The sequence below is a fragment of the Atractosteus spatula genome, chromosome 11 (assembly GCF_055471065.1).
Source record: "Atractosteus spatula isolate fAtrSpa1 chromosome 11, fAtrSpa1.hap1, whole genome shotgun sequence".
Classification (NCBI taxonomy): Eukaryota; Metazoa; Chordata; class Actinopteri; order Semionotiformes; family Lepisosteidae; genus Atractosteus; species Atractosteus spatula.
The window spans coordinates 20,220,515-20,242,109 of NC_142716.1; the positions used below are offsets into that span (position 1 = coordinate 20,220,515).

General features: G+C 36.3%; 1 protein-coding gene across 5 annotated transcripts; it reads right to left on the minus strand.

The window, feature by feature from the left end:
• Positions 1–27: 27 nt before the first annotated feature.
• Positions 28–20,992, minus strand: LOC148823650 (uncharacterized). 5 transcript variants are annotated; one of them, XM_088927273.1, is made up of 24 exons: positions 20,754–20,992; positions 18,962–20,012; positions 18,034–18,213; positions 16,942–17,002; positions 16,154–16,251; positions 15,686–15,711; positions 15,047–15,072; positions 14,413–14,545; positions 14,075–14,234; positions 13,423–13,546; positions 11,318–11,352; positions 11,108–11,162; positions 10,415–10,449; positions 10,108–10,171; positions 8,739–8,837; positions 6,887–6,903; positions 6,624–6,657; positions 6,270–6,362; positions 5,282–5,298; positions 5,153–5,192; positions 3,200–3,311; positions 2,364–2,526; positions 1,926–1,957; positions 28–1,738 (listed from the first exon to the last, which is right to left on the minus strand). In XM_088927273.1, the coding sequence occupies exons 1-24, from the start codon at positions 20,760–20,762 to the stop codon at positions 1,730–1,732; spliced, it is 2,673 nt and encodes an 890-aa protein (XP_088783399.1). In that variant the 5' UTR covers positions 20,763–20,992; the 3' UTR covers positions 28–1,729. The 5 variants fall into 5 exon arrangements, with proteins under 5 accessions (XP_088783399.1, XP_088783397.1, XP_088783398.1 ...); XM_088927271.1 differs by having other exon boundaries at positions 15,032–15,072; XM_088927272.1 differs by having other exon boundaries at positions 15,686–15,714.
• Positions 20,993–21,595: the final 603 nt, after the last annotated feature.

Consider the following 21,595-nt stretch of genomic DNA (forward strand, 5'->3'; position numbering starts at 1 on the left):
TGTGTGTGTTTCATTAAGAAGCAAAAGTAAAAATTTAAGCATCTGTTTTTATTCAAGACTAACAAGTTTGTTACGCATAGGCATAACACAACAGTAATTCATCTGTCCGGTGCCCTTGTAGTTTTTGCTTTGTCAGATGATTTAACTTGTTTCCGTACATGAGGATGAGTATCAGTTATACATACAAAAAATTCTAAACCAGAAACATAACTAAACACAATTACATATACAGATATAAGTAAAAACTTCAAGTGACTGACAAATATTATAAACTATGATTAATTTCCAGTCTGGGCTGGGAGTTAGCATAATCATAGTCAGTATTGATTATCTTATATATTTATTAAAGGAAATGCTAATCTCGCTAAAGTTTTAGGAAGAATAATACTTTACTGTACTGCACAGTTTAATAAGTTGTTCTACCTATGAGGCAGTTGTCATGGTTAATCATGTCCCATTACCTACAGTGCTAGTGTAAATTGCGGTCTCACTCTCTAAATACCTATTTAATCCAGTAAATTCCACAGATTCAATAACGTAGAATGAAGATTTTTAAATTATGACATTTATTGATTGTAGCACTGATTGTTTCAATTACATTGAAATAGGATTATTATATCCCCTAGCACAGGGATGAATTTAATTTAAAAATACAGAAGTCAACCATATGTTGGAAATGCTGTACTTTTCTAGTTATAATGCAGTACTCAATTTACTTTAGCTCATCTGTACATCCTGTAAATAGTCAACTGAAAATTGTATATGTAATAAACTAAAAATACACATAGGTCTTAACATAAACCTAAAACATCTCACACTGAGATTTGTGCAGTTAAAGAGTGTAGTAGCAACAACCAAGATTTTAGATTTCTATGTTTTTCTTGTTCCAGATTAATGCAAACATCATCTCATTAGTGTGACAACCTTGTGAAGAGTTCGGCAATGGCTGTGGATTTTGTCTAATATCCTTTAACACTGGTCATCAAAAACCTGATCAACTAGCATTGCAGGTTGCACAGCCTCACCTTCATCAATTTCTGGACTTACTGGACCAGGTGTCTATAGGGGTGTCCGTTGTGCACTGGTCTAAATAAATGTAGGTGATATTCTTGCTCATACAGTATGTGCACAAAGATCATTACAGTGCTCCCTGTGAATTAATTCTGGTAACAGACTGTGACCAGGATTCTATATTCTCAATTTCGTAGACTGCATCACACTATGTGCACACTATACTGACAACTTTAATTCTTGTATCATGAGTTGGTGAAAAATGCATGATTACACAATGCTATTCAAATCAGTTTCTAAATTAGCCTAAGAACTGTTAGAGTTTGAAAGTTTTTAAGCTTTGTATTATGAAAATCCAACAGCAATAATTCCTATCTTCTCAGAAAAACATTTCATTCTTTTTGATGTAAGTGATTCATGTTACCTTCATATTAAGTTTTGATTACAGTGACTCAGTTGGTTTTGTGTTTACATTCTCATGTAAACAGTTATCAACAGAACTGACTGGTAAGTTTTGAAGACGAGAAAGTAAAACAAAACTTGCAAAACCAACTCAGTCCCTCTTATCAGTGCTTTCCAGAGAATACTTCATAAGGTCCCATTTTCACTTTAAATTAACTCAAAGAAAATCCTTCACCAGCAAATATACATTTTGTACACAACACAAGGTGGTTCTCAATCGAGATAAACAATATTGCTGATTGGATCCTGTCCAGCATTACGTTAACTGTAAAAAAGAAAGGAATCAAAATGTACACAATGTGTAACAAATGCACATCACAGACTTTAAAGGAAAATGTATTTAATATGCTAACGTTTTAATTAAAAATAGACAGTTATAATGTTCATATCTAACATATCTTCATTCAAAATATTTAAAATTTTCCTAGTGACAATTTTGCCTTAATACTTACCAAAGTTAGGTTTTCTAGCAAGACACTGCCATCTGCAAACAAACCATTGAGACAATTATTCCATTTCTGTATATACACAATGTCTACGCCCATCAAAGGTTTTCAGAGTAAAAAAAAAAAAATCTTGTGTCTACTATAAATAACAATGCTTTACAAAGGGGGCTACATTGTGACCCACAAAAGAAAAAACACTCTCTCTTCTGCTGAAAAACATTTGAAAAATATTACACAATATTGCAATTCATTTTAGGTCTTATAAGAGCAGAGAGCTTTGCTCTTAAATAATTTTCAATCAACTATTGCCTTAATTGATCTGAACTACTACTATGGTCATAGTTTTTAGCCATTAAATTTAGGATTTAAACACTTATGACAGGGCCTTTCACAACCACAGAGAATATTACTTTCCTCAGAAATGGAAAACAAAATTATCCTTACATTTTCCAGCCGTGTTTCTGCAAATGAGTCTATCAGCACTGCTCACATCAATAATATCCAGATTCTCTCCAGGGAGAATGGGCAGGTCACGGCTATCAGGAAACTCCTGTACAATGATGTAATTCACCACTGCTTGCCCTTGTACCTCAATGGGCTTGGTGTACTGAAACAATATGAAAATAAGCAGCTTTCGTCACATCCACACCTGTCTCCCTATCACACCTGTACATTAAGTGATACAGTCCGACTTTCAAGGGAACCAGAAACTAGAACATTCACGTTATAGAATATATAAAGGAACAGGTAAAGGTTTATTCCATGAAAAAAAGAGAATCTGAAGAAGGTTCCATAGCCGAAACATTTTTTTCTTTTCAGCACGGAATAAATCTTTACCTGTTCCTTTGCAGCCTGCGCATGCCAATGCAGCTAAATACTAGAATATCCAAATCTGTATTAGAGTAAGTAATAAGTAAAACTTATTGCATTCCAAATGTACTGCAAAACTATTGGAACATAAAAAATATAAAATGTTGCGACTAATATAAAGTGACAAAAATATTGCAATACAACAAGATTTACAAAGATAAGAACAATTTTGTTTGCTTGTTTTACGTACCCATTGTGACTTCTAAACCAACTCCTGGTAGTTTGTTCTCACTTACTTTTGAGACTATGTAAAAACTGTTTAGGTATGGAAACAATTTCTACGGTAAAAGGCAAAGACCTAGTGTTGTGCAGCATACTCAACACATTTCATGTCCAAAGTTGGAGAAAGCAAAAGATGTAGTGTCAGAGAGAAGTACAGTAAATGGAGAAACAGTTACCATATAACTCACCTGAAACTTTTTCCTGAACTCCTTCTCTTCCTTTGTCATTTTCTTTCCGTTTTTTTTTCCCTTGTCTCTAATAGCATTCTTGGATTTGGATCCCCTCTCCTCACTAGTTACACTGTGAATAGCAGGAACATCTTCAAACAAAGTGTTGTGGAAGATGGCTTCATATTACTTTAAGACAGTGGTTCTCAAACTGTGGTACGCAGAGCGCCGCCAGCTGGTACGCCACATGGCCCTGGAACTTTGTTGTGTGCGCTGAAAAATCGGGACGGGTTTTCATATTTTCTATTTTAAGACGTGTCAAATACGCAGCCTACGTACTATGCTACAGCGCGTGCTAATACTTGAGTGGACACAGAACTACAATGTAATTCTATGCCATTCTATAGGAATGAGTGCTATGAATGAAAGCGGCCAATTGTATTTAAAAAATCCTATCTCCAGCAAATAGGGAGGTAGGAGAATGTGCGTGATTTTGGAACAATGCCAATGTTGTAAACATAGAAATGCATAGAAATGCGTGCTACAGTAGGAACGCTGTTAATCTTGTGAGCACAGGAAAGCGTGATAGATAACAGAAAAATATTTAAGAACTGTTCTAAGTTAATTTGAGAAAAATACACCGAACGTCACTGTGTTTCGAGACAGACTCCTGAAACGGAAACGGGGGAACATGCAAGCTTGCAGATTGCTAAAGCAGGTAAGCCCCAAACTATTTGTGAAGAACCTTATTTACCGTTGGCAAAAAAGATGACACGTATTATGTGTGGAGAAAAAGCTGCTAAACAGCTTGACCTGCTGCCCCCTCTGAAAGACACAGTCACTCATAGAATTATTGAAATGGCAGATGATATCAAAATTACACTGACAGAGCAGATGTTTTTCACTGCAATTAGACGAGTCTATAGATGCATTTGATTTGGCCAATTAGCTCATTTACGTTAGATATGAGTTTGAGGGTACGTCCCATGAGGACTTTCCGTTCTGTAAGCCGCTACCAACAGGAACTACAGGAGAGCACATATTTCAGCTTCTGAATGAATTTATCGAAGAGAATATCATCAGCTGGATAAAATGCGTCGGAGTTTGTACAGACAGTGCTAGAGCAATGACAAGCCGACACAGCGGTGTAGTTGCACGAATTAGAGAGGTTGCTCCAGAAATGAATGGACGCATTGCAGCATCCACCGCAAGACCGTTGCCATCAAGAAAATCCAGATTTAAAATCTATTAGACTCTGTTGTGAATTGTATCAAGGCTCGAAAAATGAATTCACATCTGCTTTGCTAGACTAAACAGGCTCACTCCTCTCACTGAAATGGTGCTTTTTTGTTTATTTTTATTTGTTGTTGTTCCTGTTTTTTTCTGTAAAGTGCTTTGAGAAGCCACCTTTAAAGTCGCTATATCAAATAAAGTTTATTATTATAATATTTATTATATGTGTATTTGAGTGTGTGCGCGCACGTGTGCTCATGTTGGTCATTGAGAATTTCTGGGGTTCCTATGAGAAGATGACTTGTAGGTGGTACTTGGATGCTTTGGTTTGATCAGGGGTGGTACTTGGTCCAAAAAGTTTGAGAACCACTACTTTAAGAAATGGCTGAATGAGATTCTGATAAATTAGCAACTAAATACAAAATGTCCTATATGGGCTAAAAGTCTCCTTCCTTTGTTACCATTCTATGTTCTTATAAAAAAAAACTTAAAGACTCTCTGAATGATCTTTGCAGGCCTTTATTTTTTCCACTCACTGACATAAGTATAAATGAGCAAATTAAGGCAATCTTTCTCAATGAGAAGATACCCCCAACACAAAAAAAAATGCATTTCATATGAAATATTTCATGGTGATTATTATAGTCTTTGCATTTCACAAAGATTGCCTATGCATTATTAAAATACAGTATGAAAAGACTTTATATTGCAGGAACAACAATAATGTAGTGTGTAACATACCTCTGAGCAGCTGTAGGCAGATCAAGATAAGGATTCATGACTTGAAAGAAAAAAAACTAAATTAGCATTTAAAATTTTAAAATCTAGAAAAAATACTAAGTATTTGTCATTTAGAATTTTGATTCTTACCTTTTAGTTTTTTGGTTCTTTGGGGACAAACATAAAAAAGAAAGAAATTACAAATATATATAAATTACAATTTATTTTTACATACTCCGCATAGTACAAAAGTACATAGAATTAGGTTTTCCAACCCTGGACCTGAGAAGCCACAGTCCAGTAGATTTTATAGGTCATCATTAAATAATCTATTTCTAAAGACTTGGAATAATCTCACTGGGACCAAATGAGAAGGTAAATTGTTAAACTAAATAATTTAGAGATAAGGTAGAATCAGAATCTGGGTACTCTTCAGCAAATATTTAATAAATCAATCAAAGACTTAGAGTTGCTGGCACAGTTTAGAACCACGTGACCAGTAAGATTAGCTGGAGTAAGGCTGTCCAGGACCTGGGCTAGAAACCCCTGGGAGTACACAACTGTGGTCTAGAGCAATAAATGAGGTGTAAGATGCATAACTTTTCCTCATGAAAACATCTATGCAAAACTTAATAAATATTTTTTCTGTTGTGAAAGTCTTGTAATTTAGATCTCTAAGTCCCAACCAAGGAGGCTTCGAGACTATAGATTTACAAATAACGTATATTGCAAACAATTATGAGAGACCAACGGTCAATTTAAAAATCGAATTTATCCTATATTAATTAAAAAATAAATGCCAACAAAGTTTTGATCTGAAGTATTTCAAATAAGAAATACTTATTACATTCAAATATGCTAGAAACCGCTAAAGAGGGCCTCAAGATATATAGTATACAGCTCACTTAGATTTAAATCACTAATCGTAGAATAGTTTAATTTTAATGCACACTCTCACATGGTTTAATTAGTGTTAGTGTACGGTAGCTTTGGTGTAGTTTGACCAGGAAAGCCTGGGGAGTAGGGTTTGTGCTAATGCTTGGATATCTTTTTACTAGACTTGATTTGAAGAACGTTTTCTTTAACAACAGACATTTGGGGGAGGGGGTACATTATTTTGTTACATCAAAGACTCTACCTTTCCGTTCCACATGCACTATTCAGTTTCTTCTCCTTCAGCTTTGCCTGATTTTGGACAATTTCTATGGGTTCATAAGCTGGATTTTGGTCTCTGAAGGAAAAGCATGTGTGAGAGAGGGAAATAATCATCTACGCATGCACTGGGAAGATCACAGAGGACAAAAACAATCAGCTGAAGTCATTCCAGACACTAGAAAAAATACACAAAATCCAGAACTCTGACTATTAAACCTTGTAAAAGTTAACCGTGATTGATGCATAGTTTTAACATGATTGTGCTTTTGAAAAAAATGTTAAAGAGAAGTCTGTTTTGTTTTTTGTTCCAACAGTACACATAAATAAATTTACTTACTGGGAGAGTTTTTCCTCCATGGGAAGCAAAACAGCTGTCAAGAAAAGCAAATTTCAGTAACTGCTGATGTCGGAAACTTGTCATTTAAATTTTTTACTGCATTCAGTTTAAATGCCATACGGCAGTTCATCAGCTATACTTAAGATCTCTGGACATATTGTTTTGATATAAATGATGCAAAGGAGCAAAATATTAACAGTTACTTATACTAATGACAAGCTGGCAACACAATCAGCAGTAAGAGAACAGACTATTTCACTTACTTGATTGTTTTTCTTGTCTTGATAGACATGACAGGGAGAAAGAGTATAAAAAGGTTAGTGTATTCAACACAAGTATATTCTTGTATGATGAGAAAAGACATTCAAACCATGTTAAGATCATTTTTAGCCTCATGCATTTCTGGAACCTACTGTATGACATGGCTAGGATCAAACAGTAAAAGATTATTATGAAGGTGTGGGAGGAAATACAAGCGAAAAATGCAAAATGTCAGCAATGTTCTCATGACTTCACTTCCTTAGGTACTTCACCTCTCACTGAGCACACATTCTTTTCAAGAGAACATGCTTTCCTGCTTTCCCAAGCTTATTATGAGTTTTACAGATTAGGCTGATACTTTTTAAAGTCACTCAGTATTTCACATATGTTTAAATACTTACACAACTCTAGATATTAGGTTCATTTTGCCAACTTAATTTGATAACATTTTCACATATAGATAACATTATGTAAACACTTTATAAACACAAAATGAATTGTCCTGTTGATTTGGATTTTAAGTTAATTTTGACAGAAATCTATATTGGTTTTTCAGTTCTACACTGGCTTTGTCCTGGACCTCTACAAGCTGGCGCCACCACATGCTCTAATGACCAGCTAGAGCACTTTCTGCATCACTTCACCAACTTCCACCCGTCCCTCAAATATACAGTTAACATATCCTCCGCTACTCTTCCGTTTCTAGACATAAACCTATCAATTAACCATCCCCAATTCTCTACTTCGGTCTATTACAAACCCAAGATTCACATAGCTATCTTCTGTATAGTTCATTTCACCCCAAACACACAAAAAACTCTCCCCTTTTCACAGTTTCTTTTCACAGAGGATATACCACCCGTGTTATTGACAGGGCCCTCATCAGAGCCAAAAACAGTCCTCAGACTATCAACTCGATCAGAAACTCCCAGCCTAACAACCTTTGGTGCTTCCCTACCACCCTAACACACTCTCTATGCCCAGGATCGTTAACAATCCTATCCGACAGGATGATCCCTCCATTTGGGCCCTCTTTCCTGACCGCCCTATCATCTCATATCGCCGACCACCTAATCTGAGTAACCTTCTTGTTCACAGCTCACTTGACAGCCCTCAGCAATCATCCACACCAGGCACTTTCCCCTGCAACAGAGTTCACTGTACCACCTGCAAGTACATATCTGACACCACACTCATTCATGGCCCCTCAGGACAATTCCGGATCACTCAGATGACATCGTGTACCTCCAGCAATCTTATTTACTGTATTTCTTGCTGTAAATACCCAGCCATCTACATTGGGGAAACAGGAAAGAGACTCAGAGACCACTTCAGAGAACATGTTAGGGCTGTGAAAATTAAAGATTTCTCCATGCCCATAGTTTCTCATTTCACCACAGCCATGATCACACTGATCTCACCGTCTGGCACCACTTGATTGGCCACTCTGCCTCTCCCCTGCTCCCACCTCCTTCTCTCTCCTCTGGCTTTTGTTTTCCCCATTCTATATAATCTTTGCTGACTGCCCTATCATTCTTACCTCCGAAGAAGGCTCCACAGCCAAAACGTTGCATTTTCTTTCTTCTATTTTCAACATGGAATAAACCTATTACTTGTTTCTTTGCAGCATATGCATGTTGACGCAGCTACCCACCTGAACTACTAACATAGTATTTGATTTAGTTAGTGGATTGTTCTTCACAACCTAAAAAAACCCCATTGCTTTTTCAGGACAGTACTACAAAGATATGAGGACTTAGTTGTCAAAACAAGCAAATGTTTTGAAGACCAGACCTGTTCAGAATGTCTTTCTAAGAAGATGTGTGGCATCCATTCAGGCAAAAAGGAACTTACATTTCAGGATTCACATCCCTGTTTTCTTCCTGCTGCTCCTTTGTCTCTACACGGCTTTGAAAAAAAGTGGCAAGTTTCTGAAGTGCTTCATTTTGCATCCTGAAAAGTGCAAGCAGAGATATTAAGTTAGAATGAATTAAGAATTGATAATCAATATAACTGATAATTAAAATGTTGAAACTATTAAACTAATATAAACCTGTTAATAAAAATTAAAAAGCATTGATCTTTCTTTATAGGTACTGTATATCCTAATTCTAGAAATTGTTTCATGATCTTAAAATGATCTTTTAATGGGGAATCTGATTTTTTTATGATTTGTCATTGTAGCGGCAATGCTTATTAATAAGACAGAATTAAGTGTTGCTGTGCTTTCCCAAATGAGGCTCCATCTCTCTCTTCATCTCTGTGGTGCAGCCACAGAGAAGCTATTCATGCAGGCTGATTTAAAGATGTCTGGACAACCACGGAACGGCCAGTGTGTCCGAGTGCCAGAACTTTCCTCTGTTCTAAGAGTCTAGAGCGAAGGTTGCCAGAGAGTAACCAGAGGATCCACCCGTGGTTAGCATCAGCAGCAAGCCTCGTGAACAGGTCGGAACTGTGGACAGCTGAATCACTATTCAGAACTAGCGCTTCATCAGGAACGAACCGGTCTTCTTCCTGACCTGCTGGGACCCACAGTTATCTTTTCTCCTGTGCACAAACTTTGCTAGTTAAAGCCAACACTAACTAGCCGGTCAGTGAGCATCAGCAGCGCACCGTCGCAAGCCGCACAGCACAGCCTGGCACCGAGCCAGAGAGCGCGGATTGGACAGCAACAGCCTGCAACTGTTTCTTTGTGCCCGCAGGAGATCTGAATCCCCAGAGATTGGATGAGTATTCAACTTCAATGCATTACAGCTCGAGAATTCAATTGTTATCCCAACCAGTTGATATCAATTTAATTCCTAAGAGTTATGTACTTGTTTTGAGTATCTAATGTAGAAGTTGTAACCAAGTTCAATTACGAAATGGTCTAAATGAATGATATACTGAACGTATGTCCTCTTGATATATGTAACTCTTCGTAACTGATTGAATATATATCTTTTGTATTCTGATAACCCTCTCGATAAGATCTGTTAGGTTTACATGCATATTCTATGTATTAATAAATGTATCCTCGTGTATTAGTACCTGTGTGTGTGCGTTGTTTGAGTTATATCGCATGGTTGGATTCTAAAGCCATTAAAAGAATCATTTTGTGATTTACGGCTACAATTAATAATTGTCCCCCTAAATGCCCAAACCCTACAGAACTGGTGCCTCGTGAGAGCACACTACAGTCATCAACGTTTTAATTCTAGAAATGATAATCAATTACACTCACTGGTAATGGCTGTCTTCTTGAGCAGCTTCACCATCTGTATAATCAGCACTCACAGGTCTACTATCTGTCACAATAAATAATACAATCTTAATATTACTACAGAATTTTTTAATTTTTAAGTATTTAATTTTGATACAAGACTAGAAACCCTGCATGTTTTTAGAAAAGTCTCTTTATAATGCATAAACTCCAGCAACAAAGTCACCATCAAAGAAAACACTAACATTGCAACATCTCATATTTTAGCCATAACCTTTTCCTAAAGGGGAAACGTCTGTAGCTCAAAAGCACTAGAACTCATACTCACTTGCTTCTGGATCCGAGGGAGTAGGAAGATGCACTCTAGAAACAAGAAAACCGAGTAGATATTTGCTTATAGATGCATATATACATGTACGTTGTGTTTTATCTCTTCTCTTTTCAGCATGGAATTAACCTATTACTTGTTCCTTTATATACATGCATGTCACCTGTCAAAATTAGCAATCTGATGAGGATTAATAAGGCACAGCCACTGCTCATATGGCTGCTCTCTATGGCAGCTGAACTATGTGTTTATTCTAATACATACACAAAACATCAGTGCTGTACATCTTATTTACATGTAGACACCTGGATACGATACTAAACTGAATATCATAAGAAGCTTATCACTATTCATGTATGATTTTAGAATAATAAATAAGGATTTTTGATATTGATTAAAAACTTGTAGTGCCTTTTTGATTAATTGGTCAAATGTAATATGTTTGATCATCTTTGTTGTATAAGCACTTAATACGTGATAGACTTAATTAGATACTGATTGAGGTAATTTAAGTCATAACTAGTAAAAATTAAGAAAATTTAAAAAAGGAACCAATTTGCCCTACATATCAAGAGAATAACACCTTCAGTATGTGTGGTGCAGATGTGGAAAACATCACAAAAAAGCATAAATCATATTATGTGACAATATTTCTTGGGTTCTTTCAGTTGCAAGTTGCTAGTATGTACTTACTCGGGAGGTAGGATAAGTTCATCATCGCAGGACCATTCTTCACTGTCATCTGTGACTGAGATAAAAACACACTGCATGAGCTCAGTTAGTATAAAGCCAAACCCAAATAGCCCCTTATTGGTCAATGTGAAAAGGATTCACTTTGGAACAAAATTGTGCTTTCTGCAGTATAATCCACTGTTCATAAATTAAAGAAATAGGACCACTTACAACTGCCAGTAGAAACTGGATAAAGGGCAGAAGACCTGCAAAATAACAATTACAGTTAGAATGCAGAAAATCATTGTACCTAGAAATACGTATGCTAGCTATGGAAACAGCACTAAGGCTATGGGAAATATGTACACAACAAGCACAAAAATATACACAACAAGCATGTGAGTCTGAGCAATAACTGGTTGAACAAGTTAAAAAACATCCAAAACACTATTACATAACATCATGTACATAAACACATTACTGTTTTATTTGTTAGAAGATGGTACAGGCACTTGACATCAATGTAAAGTAATTTAATGAGGCATTAGGCCAATTCATGCAGCCGGTATACCCTATATGCGCTGTGGCACAGAATCTCCCAGTGTATGGAATTCTATTAGAGGGACCATTCTTCCAAGAAAAAGTCAGTCAAGTAATGGCTGGTTGAGGTGGAAAATACTCAGTGTATCATTCCAGAATATTCCATAAATGCTCAATTGTGTTCAGTTCACCCAAACCATGGCAGGAAAATGTGCCTACAACATTACGGAACTCTTTATTATTGTAATTAAGCAGTAAAGCCTGCAGAGCCACACCCATATCACATTTCTCCACTGCTTGATAGTCCATTGTCTGTGCTCTTTGCAAAAATGGACTTTCAAACATGCACTGCCAGGTATGATGAGTGGTTTGTGCTTGCAATCCAACTAAGGTATTCTGCTCTGTGCAGTTACCAGTGGACCACTTTTGATTAACAGGCTGCTTGCACACCACTTTGCAATTTTCAGTCAAAAGATCTAACTTGTTTTGTTTACACTTTGAATTAATGCACTGGTATCATGATTCTTGATTATTCACTTGCGCTCAACAGTTGCCCTTTGCTGAAGATGTTTTTCCCTCCGACTTCCATGCCGACACCATAGGCACTGTTGCTCATGAAAGATCTGTGAGATGTGCTGCCAAATGGACCCATTCATCACTCCTCTCACAACCATGCTAGCCATAATCATCAGTAACCATCACCCTAAGCATGCTGGGATTTAGACAGGTGTTTCTATTTTAGTTCACTACCTGTAATTCTCGTAATAATTACTGTGGCCTCTCCTCAGTGCAAGTAGGACCTGCATATTATCACTCATTAGGTTATTCATTGCAAAATCCATTAAGAGGTGTGCAATAGGTCACACCTATCCATCTAACCTCCCATTTAATACTTTTTTATAATAATGTGATGGTTTTGAATCCTTGAAAAAAAATGTTATGAAGACCACTGATATTTTCAAAACACTAGACTTTCAAGAGATAAACATTTTATTAAGTATATTTAAATCAGATTTATTTTGAAATCTTAAATATGCTACTGAACCGTAATGCATTGTTCAAAAACAAAATCATAATTCACATTTCTTGGATTACATTCTTAATATCAGAATTCTTTGGGCTGCCAACTGAAATTAGAAACAATCTGTATTAAAACCCAGTGTTGTGGTATATACATATTAAGTGCAGTATATTGCCAGGAAAGGAACCTACAGTATGTACACATTTACAATAACTGAAAAAATGCTAGATATTTTTAAAACGTTACATCTACTTTTCATAATGATCACTTGAAATCAAAACAGCAAGTTGTTCTACTACAAATAAAAAAAATTGAACTGCAAGCATGCTGTGTGATGAATAGGCTGAGTACAAATGACTGGTTTCTAATGATACCATCAGAATATTATCATAAATATATTATCACTGTTATGTTAAATACTCTCCCCAGAGAGACAAATTAACTGAGGTGGGGACCTGGGTGGTTTCTGAACCTTGGGAATCAGAAGGTATTAAATAAATTACCAATATATTAGCATATGCATTCAGATACTAAAAGTTTTAGGAGTACATCTTAATCTTGCCTATGGTAGTGAGAGTCTCATAAGCAAAATAGGTACACATCACAGGGGAAAAACATGCCCTCAAGCCCTGCAACACTCTCATATGTCTTGTTCTTATTTCATCATATTCAAATGGATTTGATGTGCTTCATTATTTATTATAGATAAAATGCAAAAAAATGAAGAATTTCAGCATAAAAGTTATTTTTTGGCAGTCAACTGCAGACAGAATACCTGCTTCCCACGCTATAGGAATCCTCATCATTGGAGCTGCGTCTCACAGCCTGTGAAGTTTTCTTTCCAAGCTCTAGTATTTCCTTTATATCCAACTCCAGATCCTTCACCAAAACGTAGCCATCTGTTATCATATTCAGAAATGCAAGTGTTGACAGGAAAACTTCTCTAAATGATAATTACTTATTCAAGATACTTTAATCCCAACCTAAAATGAATGGCAAAATCGCGTGAATTGGATGCAAGAATTTTGAACAAAGTAAATAAACATGTCTGAATGAAATGCTTCCATTAATTTCTTCCTTAATATTTTCACCTTAGATTTTAAAGTGTGAAACAACTGAATCTTTTCCTGTAAACACAATAAGCTTTAACTCAAAATTTGGTTAGTAAAGAAAAAAAATCAAGGCATGGGCCTTAGTTGCAGCAGAATTTTACAGCATCTAGATTTCAGATTGGGTGACATCACTTCTGTAACTGGCTGAGAGCATGACACCTGTTACATTTGCACGTAAAATGGATTTCATACTTTAATCCATCATTTCATAAAACTTTTTTAGGCAGAATCAGGGTTGGATATGCAGCATCTACTGATCTAACTCAGTTTTTCGTAACTAAACCCTGCACATCCAGAAGCACTGCCGAGACTCACAGTTTGAGTCGCAGTCCCTCGCCAGCCACTTTCCCGGTGGGCAGTTGGTGGTACGAATAATGCTCACGGTCTCCCCAACCTTCACTTGCAGGTCATTCCTCCAGCTTTTACTTGCTGCTATCACCCGTGCATGGTACAAAGGCTCTTCTAAACCAGTAATCTACAAACAGAATGAAGCAGTTTCACATTTCTGTCAGGTTCATAAGCACACAGTCCCCCTCAAAGCAAATGCAGAATTCAAAATGTTTTAAATAAAATGTACAAAATTAATAAAACAATATGAGGAATGCTATCTTCACTGACAAAGTTTGCTCTGCAGTCCCTATGTTTTAACTTACATTAAACTTCTTTTTTATTTCATTTTCTCTCCTTTCCTTTTCTCTTTGCTCCTTTCTTTCCTTCTCAATCCTCTGACGTTCCCTCTTCTTTTGCTCCTTGTCACTTTGACTATCAGAACTCTCGGATCGATCCCTGCAAAGGAAAAGATAAAAACATACCTGTGAAGGGAGGGTCATCAGCTTAAACAACGCCCTCACCTTAAAACACTGCTTGGAAAATATTTTTGAAAGGGTCTCAAAAACTACATCTCTCAAATTGGATAGCACCTTTCTTTCATCATTCCACCTGAACTCTAAATTACCTTTAATGTAATTTCACTTAAATCAAGAAATCTGGCATCCTGAAGGCCCTTAGCAGTTAAAAGAAATCTCAAGGTACTTGAAAAATAAGTTTTTTTTCTACAATGCATTCTAAGTGTGCCTGGATGACTTTAAACAAAATTCACCTTTTATTTAGTACTATCCTTTAGTATCAAATTTAGTAAGATACAAAGTTTTTGAAAAAAACATTTAAATAAATGACCCTAATATTGATTTTGTATTTCTTTTATTTACATCTAACACTGACTCAGGTTCAATTTTCCTTATGCTCGTAGAGCAGGAAAGTATTAAGATCTACCGTGAATTTACAAACCACACGTTTTTCCTTGCTTCTTCATTCTGAAAAACATGGTAAGACAGAGCTACTAAATATCATATTAAATCTTACAGCCCAAGTAATACAGACAAAATATAAAGCATTTGTTTTAGAAAGATCATTTACTTTTTGAATGTAATGCAGATTTCGACATGTACAGTAGAACCTAAATACAGACATACATATTAATTGCAATAATCTATGTAATAAATAATTTATTTGAACCTACAGTAAAACTTAAAAGCAGGTCAATAATTAAGTCTTCATTGCAAACTTCCTTATGAATAATAGAAAAAAAACTTCATATTTATTGCTACCTGATTTATATATGCTTTTTTAACGTGGCGGCATCTACAAATAAGTTTTAGTGATCACTGATCTGGTGCTGATTAAATGGTGATTTACCACACAATAATACCTGACATGCGGTAAAAAACTGAATGAGGTCAGCAGTTGAATTGCATTTTAGAAACATGCTCTGTGCATTAACATTTCTTGTTTTAGACTTTCAGAACACAAGAATCTTAAGATGGATGACTAATGAGATAAACTTGCATTTCTTATAAAATCACACATTCTGTTGATTGCATCAATCCTGACAATAGAGTTAATTAATCAGAATAATTTTTCTCTTACCTTTTGTTGGCTTCCAGAATCCAGGTCTGCTAAAAACATAAAAATAAATGAAGATTAAAAACTATTTTTTCTCAACACTAATGGAAGAAACTAGCTTATTTGGTTGCATCTAGGTTCTTATTCAGAACAGTGTTATTATAAGGTTCACCTGTTTTATAAACAGTGTATAAGAAAAAGGATCAGGTTATATGATAGGGAGTAGGGAGGTGAATAATTGGAACGGTAGAGAGACATTGACTCAAACCTTTTTCAAATCTATGAAAAGTTGGTTTCTGTTTAAGGATTCTGTCATTTTCACAACCCTTAAAATGAGATCTTAGTGGACTGTGATCATTAGTCATTTTCTTGTAACTATACTACAATGCCATAAATAACTTTTATTTTGGAATTTTTGCATTCTCCAATAGCAAGAGATATATTTACATAATACGCTTCTTTTATAACAAATTGGTAATAATAATCCCCTACTTGTATGGACTCCTTGATCCTTCTGTGCACTTGCAGATGGTGGAAATCCTCTCAGTTCAATGTCATCATATACATTATCAAATGGGTTGCAAAGGACTCTGCAAAGATTTTATCAGCAAGGAAAAAAACAGTAAAGCCAAAAAGAAGAAAAATCACAGCTCAGCTTTAGATTGAGCATTTTTTTGTACTGGCCTGGTGAGCCATACCTGAAAAACAGCAGTGATAACTAGACATTTATAGGAGTGTTGCAGTCCTGTAGGGTTTTTAGGTATCTTTACACTTGAAACAAGGAAACAATGCTCAACTAGTTCCATACAGAAAATGTGTGGTTTGATTAATCCTTCAAGAATGTGGATAAAATGGAATGCAGAAGACCCTGCTACCCCCAGTTTCTAGAGCTAGAGCCACTCCTGGAGCTGGGACAGATGGGAACAAAATTAACTCATGCTGGATCATCCACCATGTCTAGCCCCATTTATACACTCTAGTTCAATACCTTTGGTATAGTTTTCATGTGAGATTTTGAGATCATATGAATTTAAGGTATCCTTTCAGGATTAGATCCAACACTATGCCACTGTGAGTTATGGTCCTGACTACACCACAAACAGCAGAGAGTATTTCCGGTGTAAACTACATACATCGTTTGCTAATTGTGTTATGCTGCCTATTTAAATTCTACATTTCAATAGCAATGGATAAATTCCCACATCCATGTGAAAGCAACATATTTATTGATAAAATGATAAAGTCTGATGGGCTGGCCACTTGACCAGGTATGATGTTACCTCTCATTTGGGTCATTCATGTCTCCAGCAGATGTCTTTGTCAATTCTAGAACCTCAGGTTCTAGGGAGCAAAACGGAAAAAAACTCGGTCTGTACACATAATTGAAACTAAGAGATTTAGCACAATAAAACTTCAGTATCAGAACTTAATTTACTCATGACTCAGGGTGGACAATCCAATATTTACAGGTATCATTATTTATGATTTAGGACTCAGCTGTTTTAAAGAACCAAGCAGGCACAGTAACTGGCTTTGATGTAACTAAGACTGAATGGTAACTAAAAGATCCTTTGATTTATGAGAGCTACTAGCAACAACCGCTAAAGACACTCCCTAAACAAAATTCAGTATTGCATAATAGGACTCCTGAATCATGTTGGCAATGATATCTGGCCGTAAAAGTGACATTAGGTCAGTGCATAGTATTAATTACTTTTACTAGGAGACCTAGACCTAGATACCTGAACAGGCATTTTAAAATAAGCGTGTCCAGACTGAGTCCACAAGAGCTCCAGTCCTGCAAGGCTACTTCCCAATATGTTTTAGTATGTCTATGGTAAAGAACCTTGGAAAATTGTTTCTTGGCATTAAAATGAAACGAATGAAAAAAAAGTAAAAACTGATGCTCCCTGGGACTTCATTGGACATACCTTCTCTAACATTACTTGAGCTAAAGATTGTTTCAGTATGGAAAGGTAGTAAATAACTAATTAATTTATATGATGAACAGAAACCTTTAAAAACTGTCAAAATGACAATTAGTTAATTCACGGGTCATTTTGATTTGTTACTTCTGCTCTGGCACTATAATGTTGTGATTAGTTTTAATTCATTAAATGAATTTGTATTGTACTACAATATGACTATTGCAAGAATTTTATCTTCCTGTATGCAGTAAAATAGAAATTTCATGAATAAAAAGGCATAGCAGGCAAACATAAGGGGAGGGTCCTGTGAAACTCCAATACGGAAATGTGAATGAACAAAAACATGATGCTTTAAGAAAGCACAAAGCCTTCAGAATGTGAACTCTGTCATGTCTCTTGGCATTCATGTTGATTAAAAATAAGCAATAACTGTTTCAGTATTACCATTCTGTCTCTGGGTGTATTGCATCCCAGTCTGTAATGGCTTGAGGTCCACAATCTCAGGCCTGGGGGGCTTCTCTGGGGCTTTGCCCAGTGACCACATATCTGGAAGAGGTCTTCTCAGAGGAGGCTTTTCAGCTTCCAAATATGATGGAAAAAGACCTGCTCTGATTTCTCTGTCACCTGGAAAATTATCAACACCAATGTGATCATAAACCCCAGAGATGCCCTGCAAGGAGTGCAAACTTTGCATTCTTAAGAAAATAGTTGTAGGAATTGCCACCTATATACAGTATATCACTACCTATGGCAAAAACTATCCTTTTATACAAGTTACATTTTGAAATTCTTTTCTTGTCAATCTCTGGTGAAGAAATGTTATTTATTAAATTTGTATAAGTATTCAAATTCTCAAGAACTTTCCCCCCATCTCAAAAATGTGACCAGAGAGCTTTCTTGAGAATGGCAGACATTCTAGATTACACAAGCAAAGTGGAATGAACCAAATACTTTAAATACCTAGTCATAGCTAAAAAAAGAATGCTCTATTCATTTTCAGTGCTGCTGGATGTTATTTCTGCATCTGTTTTTTATCTGTCAACTGTTTTTATTTTTCCCCCAAATATTTCAAATGATCTTTTCAGCAATTGTCTAGGAATTTAATCAACTCAAGACAGTGCCTAAATCTAACTACTGTCAATATTTTATAATTCGTACCATACAGTAACAAAAGAAGGCATAGAGTCAATTGAGCTGCTTCAATTAAGTGCAAATCTCCATACAGTTATAACATCATGTTTTCATTTAACGATTAAGATAAATAATAGTCTGGGAAGAACCCTAAGGGGGTTTTCATCTGAATTACCCTGGGGGAAATCTTTGTCTCCCTTTCTTGCCTCCCACCCTTAAGTTGAAGACTGTGAAGACTTACTGTAAGGTGAGCTGTCAGCCTGAGAGCACGGAACAGACAGTACAAGAGGAAATGCCACTGTTTGGTGCTTCTTGGGTTGAATCAAGGCCTCCTCTGTGATAGGATCTTCAGACATCAAATAATCTACAGCAGGAAGCTCAGGATGACTTGTGCTCAGGCCATGGGGCAGATCAGCTGGTCCCCAAGACATGTCTTTTGGTTTGATTGGCGATGACAATGGAAACAATTGCTTCTTTGTTTTTGGAAAAGCATGTCTGTGGGGCACAGTTCCATTTACTTTGGATTTGTTCTCTGGTATTACACTGGCTGGCAGACAAAGAGTTGCACTGTCATTTCTCTGCAGCTGGGAGAAACCAATCTTATCTGCCATTTGAGGTTCATGCCCAGTTGCCTGGGAGCTTGCAGGTTCTTCCACTGCTGCAAGAGAAACCACTGACATGTCAGTCTTACGTGTTTCAGTGTCAGACTCCAGATCTTCCTTTGATGACTTGCCACTGACTTGAGGTTGGTTTCCCTGTTTTGCTACTGTAGGTAGTAGAACCCGAGTAAGTTCCTCCATCAAGGTTGGGGGGACTGAAAGGGAACTCTGCTTTGAATAATCACAAGAGTCACAATTCAACTTTTCTGGTTTGCCTGGCAGTGGATTTGTAGTTTCAAATGAATTCAACTGAGCCATGCCAGGCTTCACAGACCTCTGCACATTATTTTGTCTTAAGGCATCACTTACTATTACTCCCTCAGACTTCATGGCTTTGTTGTCTGGTGAACCCATTTTAATGTTAGGATCTCTTGCCACAGGAGTCTCTTTGCTTTGCAGCCAGCTCTGAAGTGTGATGCTGGGTTTTGGAGGAAGTGAGAGTGGTGTTTTTGCCACATTTTCCTTTCCTTCTCTGGCCAATATCCCTGTGTGTAGGCATGAAACTCGTTTCTCAGGCAGTGGTATCACCTTCGGTTTCTCAGCAATTGCAGGTTTGTTGCTCTTCCCATTTCTCAAAAAGGCTGGACTGTGCTGCATCGTGGCACGTAAACCTTTAATGTCTCTTCCTTCCTCCTAAGGTAATTGGAGAGATTTACGGTCAATTTAAAACCCAACAACATTTCTGTCTTCATTCGGCTTAACTAAGTAAAACACAATCAATTAATTATGAATATAGATAAACCTTTCAGAAATCTGGAAGATCAATTACAAAAGTAGACTATTCACAAAAATAAAGCTATTTGTCAGACATTCACATCATGCAATTAACCTGTGAAAAATGTTATGTATAATGATTGGAACGTTTTAAAGAAGTGTTTCGGATACATATGTAAGTATTCATTTCGCTACTTGGATAAGCACGGTCTGGTGGAGTACTCTCGATCTGAGCTAAAACTTAAGATAACAAACTGTAAAATACCTCAAAAGATATAAAAACAAAAAAAAATAGATGGAACTCTCATTACAAGAGGAACCAACCGTTACAACAGCATGGTTGCCTATTTATTATTCACAACTAAAAAATTTAAAATGTTTTTAACACTCACATCCTTCAGTCATTATAAAATGTAACATTTTACGCAAATAAGGGAAGTAAAAACGATATGAAAAAAATGATTTCGATATTTACTATCAGCGATAATAAAAAATTAATAGCGAAATACAACTTTTAGAAAAACGGACATCGCAACTATTTGCTTATGGATAACGCTGAAAAAAATGAGGCTCTGCTGTCCTCCTATATTTCTTTAGTTGTATTACGGTGAATTGCGTAATTCTACCCCAAACGTAAAAATTAAAACACAAGTGCCTCACCTGTTCCATTCTGAATATCGTCTCCTGTATTATCGAAGAAAGTGATATAATCTGTTTTTCCAATAGCGAAAGAAATCCCTTCAAATATCGAAATCCCGGCGTTTAACGTTGCAGACAGACAAGAAAATATGGTTAGATTCTTCTGGAGCTGAACTTAAGATACAATTCAAACGAGGGGAAAAAAAGCACGAAACTGCGTGCGCGTTCGCTTAAAGCTCACCTGTATGGGTGATTAGAATAAGGGAATGATTGCGTGCGCGTTCTGGTCACATTTGTCGCATACCAATCCTGGGAACCATAAAGGCAATGAAATAAGAATCCAGATCTCTGTCGCAGAGTCGGTTTATCCTGTTAAACAAGTGTTGAGCTGTGAACCGCAATGACCTAAATAACTTAACTTCAGTGGGTGCTTTAATTATTCAAGAATGCAGAAGATCCTGTTGTATGCTCTGAAAAGCACAAACTGTAGTGGTACCAAGCATTCTAGTTAATCTTGCATGCCAAAGAAACTGTATTTGTAAATTCTGCTTGCGGACTGGCATTCTGTATGATGTCTAGCAGGGTATTGCAGTTTCAACAATAGTTTCATTAATTGCTTCTGTGCATTTCCTATTTGTAAACGGTAAAACACTAAAACATGGCCTAAGTCTTTCTTGCCCATAAAGCTTTCAATTCAAAGTCAGTCACAGTATATTTACCATTTATTTTTTTCTTTTTATGTCTTAGTAAAACGTTTGTATTTATTTACTGTATAGGATTTTACTTGAGTTGCATCTGTTAATTTCATAAACCTATATAAATCAACTTGTATCATTAAAGCTTAATCCCCAGTGGTGACTCCT

Coding starts and splice junctions, on each gene's coding strand:
- LOC148823650 (XM_088927270.1), bottom strand. Junction 16,252..16,941: donor ATGAATGACCCAAATGAGAG/GTAACATCATAC, acceptor AAATCTTTGCAG/AGTCCTTTGCAACCCATTTG. Junction 11,353..13,422: donor TCCTATAGCGTGGGAAGCAG/GTATTCTGTCTG, acceptor GTTATTTTGCAG/GTCTTCTGCCCTTTATCCAG.